This window comes from Amblyomma americanum, chromosome 2 (assembly GCF_052857255.1).
Source record: "Amblyomma americanum isolate KBUSLIRL-KWMA chromosome 2, ASM5285725v1, whole genome shotgun sequence".
NCBI classification, from domain to species: domain Eukaryota; kingdom Metazoa; phylum Arthropoda; class Arachnida; order Ixodida; family Ixodidae; genus Amblyomma; species Amblyomma americanum.
This window is the reverse complement of record NC_135498.1, coordinates 11725234-11730301: the sequence shown is the minus strand read 5'-3', so window position 1 is coordinate 11730301 and position 5068 is coordinate 11725234. Positions and strand designations below refer to the sequence as shown.

The 5068-nt window shown below is 53.2% G+C and overlaps 1 protein-coding gene across 1 annotated transcript; it reads right to left on the bottom strand.

Annotated features, from left to right (window-relative positions):
* Positions 1-1172: 1172 nt before the first annotated feature.
* hry (bHLH transcriptional repressor hairy) lies at positions 1173-4737 on the bottom strand. The gene is made up of 3 exons (XM_077653110.1): positions 4440-4737; positions 4062-4157; positions 1173-2658 (listed from the first exon to the last, which is right to left on the bottom strand). The coding sequence occupies exons 1-3, from the start codon at positions 4482-4484 to the stop codon at positions 2035-2037; spliced, it is 765 nt and encodes a 254-aa protein (XP_077509236.1). The 5' UTR covers positions 4485-4737; the 3' UTR covers positions 1173-2034.
* Positions 4738-5068: the final 331 nt, after the last annotated feature.

The window sequence follows — 5068 nt, the reverse complement described above, 5'->3', positions numbered from 1 at the left end:
TTCACCCGGGTAGCTTACAGCGAGGAGAAGGAAACCATGCGCTCCCTTTCTATCCCTGCGAGCAGTCAGTCGCTACTTTGCCAAGAGATGGCAGCACTATCTCCATGCTAGCGTGAATGCGACTCTGCGGCTGGCGGTTCGTCCGAAGGCGTTCGTGGGTACGGTTGCGTGGAAAGCTTGCGTTAGAAAGTAGGCACAGCTTATTCTTCATCTCACAAGTTGTCTGCAGTACTTTTAAAGTTCAAGCTCTCGTCCATTATAGGCCAAAGAAGACAACAAATAGTCCCCAAATATTTGAGCATTGTGACTATTTTTCAAACAATTAAATTGCATTAATTGAACATGTAATTCAGAATGCTGCTTTGCAAGCACAGTGAGCTTTTCATGCACTGATTAAATTATCAGAAAATCCGCACAAACACAGCACTGCGGAGCTGACATGTCAGTAATTAATGTCATGCAATTATAGTAATTTAATTTCTTTCTCAGCAATTTATATTGTAATGAATTAATTTTATGTTCTGATGATTTACTAATGTATCTCTTTTGGACAGTAAACGGTGCAGCTGCGGCTTTACCGTTTGCAAGGCATCTGACTTCCTTGGTATGCCTGGAACGTCTTCGTGAAAGGACAGAGGACGAGACAATGCGGTGTGATGTGTTCGTCACGGATATTACTCGGTCCCACTGCAGCGTCACTCCAGATTACAGTCTTCACCAACCACTCGGGCGACATTTAGAGGAGGCATACGAGCAGTCACGAGTGCGCAGTAACAATGGAGTGTAAAAACCTTCCCGAGAAATGCACATGCCACACGCAAACAGCCCGAGAGTCGCACACTGGTTCCGTCCTTTCCACTAGGTGGCGGCACCATTCAACCGACCGGACGGTGTTCTACGACACTACCTTTACGAAGTCTCACATTTCGTCATGCAAATACCAGTGCGCATGTTGCTGAATACACTACTCTTTCGTTAAAGCAATGCACGATTACTAAAGATGAAGCTCTTGGAAGCGGTGTTCAATGATTATTGCATAGATCTGGCAATACGACGTTGGCGTCCTGTGCTAACGTTTCAGTGGCATTTGTCCACACGTATGAGTGCAAAAGTATGAGTGCTTTCTGCATTTCGTCTATCAGGTGGTGAAAGAAAGAGCCCAAGTTCAGAACTTCAGGTTGGAAACATTTGCTTTTATTCACCCTCGGTGGCGTCAAATGAAAGGTGGCCAACCAAGGCGAATTCTCGTTCTTTTTTTTTTCAAACATAATAATTGTACAAGAAAAAAAAGTTCATAAATAGTTCGTACGCTTCGCGAAGTGTACAGTTGAAGATGGGATTGGTTGTTGCGGAGGCGGCGCCGTGCGAAGCAAGAAAAAAAAAAGTTAAACAGATCAAAGTTGCATCGCACGGATGCCGAAACCTCACGCAGCGAAATATCACAGTCAAGCACAAACTACAATCAAAAGCAGTTCACAGGTGAAACATGCATGCGCATGTAAGGCGATGATTGACAAGAGCACTTCGTAAACAATCTGACTCGATAGTTATATACACTATTAACAAAAAAACGAGATGTGCCATCTCCAAGTCCTTCCACACGCCCTCCGACCCTTCTTTTTCCTTTGGGAAGGGCCCATTTAAATACATGTTTTGACAACGCGTTGACAGCGACGTGAGAGCTAACACTAGTGTTTTGAACAGCAGAACACTTTCCTTAATTCGAACTATCTCATGAGGGGCAGCAACACGAGAAGAGTCCTATGGACGAAGCCCGTCTGCGCGTGTTGTATTAAGGCACTTGCGGCGATTCTTCTTGAAGGCTTCATTCAATGTGGAAGGACCGATTTGACGGGTTTGTAAAACAGGCCGAAGAGGAACTGTCCATAGAGATCATGGTGGGTTTTGTGCGGTGAAGGGGAGGGAGGGTTCTTGCAAAAATGAACCGCGGCAGAAATGAAGAGCAAAACGATCTCCGCCCATCCCCGTACACCAGTCTTTTGGGTGCTTCCATCGTCGCGGTGGCCTGCTCGTTCACCAGGGCCTCCAGACTGCCTCGTCTTCGACTTTGACTGCGGCTTGCGTCGACATCGCGACGCCGTAGAAGCTCTGATGGTGGGAGAAGCCCGAGGAGGACGAGCAGGATGCCGGGGAGACGGGGCTCGGCGGAGACGAGAGCGAGGACGAGACTGAGCGCTCGCTGGAGGCAGGGCTGAGGATGCCCGACGACGCGGCCGTGGTAGTCAGACCGGGGGTAGCCGGCGGGGACACCGGGGCATAGACAGACAGCTGGGACGGCTGGGGCAGCAGGAAGGCGATCTCGCCCGATGCCAGCCTCGTGGGGAGTAGCTGCACGCTTGCAGCGTTGAAGAAGTGGCCGTCGTCGCTTCCCGGGCTCGGGGGAGGCGTGGACAGCTCGGAGACCCTGGAGGCGAGGTGTCCCATGACCCGCTGCCGGACTCCGGTGTCGAGTCCCTCGAGCCGGTTCAGGTAGCGGCCGACTTCGGCCGCGCACTCGCGGTAGCCCGCCCGGAACTTGTCAGTGACCGAGCTGTCGGAGACAATGGCCCGCGCCGCCTGCTGCCTCTGCAGCTGCTGAAGGTGCTTGACCGTCATCTCCAGGATGTCGGCCTTTTCCAGCTTGGAGTGCCGTGCGTTCTGGACAAAACAAAAGGAACAAGAGAGGTTCTGTAAGTCATCAGTGTCACTTGCGACAACGTTTCACAGAAGTGCTAATAGCGCGGGGTCATTGAAACGAAGCTATCGCACGAGTCTTGCGAGTCGAGTCGTAGAATTCTCCTCCCCGTCGCCAGCCGGAGAAAGACTAGGTCGCGGCGATGAGTTTCCCAGACGCTGCTCAAATACAAAAGCCCCCTGGGGCGAAGCACCTCCTCAATTTCCTCGCATGCTGTAGCGTAGGCGGAGATGGACGCACGTGCCGCAGAAAGAAAGAAAGCGACCGGCAGCAGGCGCACAGCTGCTAGGGAGCGCAGCGGCGCGTGCGATGAGCAGCGGCGGACGAGAGAGAGACGCGAAGAGATGGCGAAATGAGAGGAAAACCTTTCTTTTCGCAACGGCGCGGAGCGTGTCACGAGGGCGCACGCGCCGAAGCGGATGCGCGCGCGCGGACAATGAACACCACGCGCAGCGACGGCACGCGGACCGATGAAAGAACGTTGAGAAAGAAGCCAGGCGCGTGGCAAGCGCGCAAACAGACGACACTTCGATTCTTTTTTTTTTTTTTACGAAGCTGAGCCGTCTATTTGCGCGCACACGCGCTACTCCTGGAGGAAGGAAGATTGCTTCGTCCCATCTCTGCTCATGTGAATCACCGGATTGTGTGGACAGCGGTGAAACTACGGTTACTACTACAGCTACTGCAATGCGCTACGCTAGAGTGACAGCGACACTGGCCGGTGGGGCTGGCAAGGAGGCGAAATTCTTTCCGTTCAAGAAAAGCGCGGTAACAGGAAAGGAGCGATGAGGGGGAGACCGAGGAAAAGGAGCGGCGCAGGCAAAGAAAGAGGGAAGGAAGGCCCGCAACGAACACCGACCGGCCCGCCGCCCGCCATCTGGCGCGAGCGACCGTGGGAACGGAGGAGCGTCTTCCGAGTGGCGGGGAGCCCTTGAATGGAGAGAACGCGGCGGGAGTAGGGGGGAGGTGTGCGGTGGTATGCATTCACTTGTTGCTTTCTGCAGCGCCGAACTTCGCTGGGCAGCCGCCGGTGGAAGGAGGGGTAGTGTTTGGTCTTCCAACGCACCCGAAAAGACCGTTGGCAGTTCGAGCAAGCAATGCCTTGCCAAAATTTTTCGTACTTCGCAAGGATTTTAGGAGCATGTTGAAACTAGATATCATACTTGATCGACAGCGGTCAAAACGGTTTCCCTAGACTCGCAAGACTTTCATCAACACTGACCTAAAGCGAGCAGGGAGAAACCAATAGAAGCTAGGATAGGGAACAGATTGGCGTTGTAAAAGAACTAAATTTGCTTAAAACATAGTGACTGGCTAGAACTGGAAACTGGAAAGAACTAATGTTGAAGCAGAAAAAAATACTTACATCCTTCTTAAGTGCATCCAAGATGAGATTCTTGAGCTCAGTGAGACTGTGGTTGATGCGCGCCCTGCGACGTTTCTCCATGATGGGCTTGGTACTCTGCAAAAGAGAAAAGACAACAAGGTCAGTCGAGCCACAACCGGTGAAATTGAAAGCGTGCGGCGATAGAAAATAATAAAAAATGCTAAAATTTTCAATGTTAATGAGAGTGTCATGTTAATTAGATAAACAATGTCAAACACTAAAGTATTGTAAGGCTCAACTGGTTGTTCATCGCAGTAGAGTAAGCATCCGATTTCGTGGTTAGGCCCCAGGGCATTCGAAATTTAAAAAATAATCCCCGCAAACAAGTCACCCACGAGGCAAGAAGCGGGAACTTACTCGTCGCAGTTCGCTGGCCTTGCTCGGTGCCCGATCGGCAGGCATGTTGCTAGAAGGTGGTCGTCGTCACAGGCGAGGAAAAGAGAGCACACGACGAACGAACGTCGGAAGATAATGCGACGGACGACGAGGCGAGAGTAATCCAGGAAGTTGTCGTCGCCTCGGTAGCCGGAGTTGCTAAGGGCGATGCGCGCACACGGTGTGGGCGAAGCAGCGTGCCGTGAGGCGAGCGCGGAGCACAACTCACGGCGCACGACCGGGCGAGCAAGTGACACGGCAATGCGCCCGTGGCGAGCGAGGCCGCTCCTTTTCTAAGCTGCCGGGAGAGGAGGAAAAGAGCGTGCAACGGCGCGCGGCGGTTGTGAGAGAGGAGATGCGGAGGAGGCTCGGCAGCAGGCCTCTTTCTCCCTCGTCCTCCTCGGAGTAGCACGTGCCCGCAGCCAGTGTGGGAAAATGCCACCGGAGGAGACCTTTATCGAGCGGCCGAGGTCAAACAGGCGTGCGCCGTCCGTGTGAGACACGCTCGGCACCCGCGTTCCCACGCTCGCGCAGCCAATGGCAGCGCAGCTCGCCCTCGCCCCGGCTCGCGCCGCCGGGGGGTGCGGGGGAAAGGGGGGGCGCAGCGGCCA

Coding starts and splice junctions, on each gene's coding strand:
- hry (XM_077653110.1), bottom strand. CDS start 4,484: ATGCCTGCCGATCGGGCACCGAGCAAGGCCAGCGAACTGCGACGA. Junction 4,158..4,439: donor AGGCCAGCGAACTGCGACGA/GTAAGTTCCCGC, acceptor TCTCTTTTGCAG/AGTACCAAGCCCATCATGGA. Junction 2,659..4,061: donor TGGATGCACTTAAGAAGGAT/GTAAGTATTTTT, acceptor TGTTTTGTCCAG/AACGCACGGCACTCCAAGCT.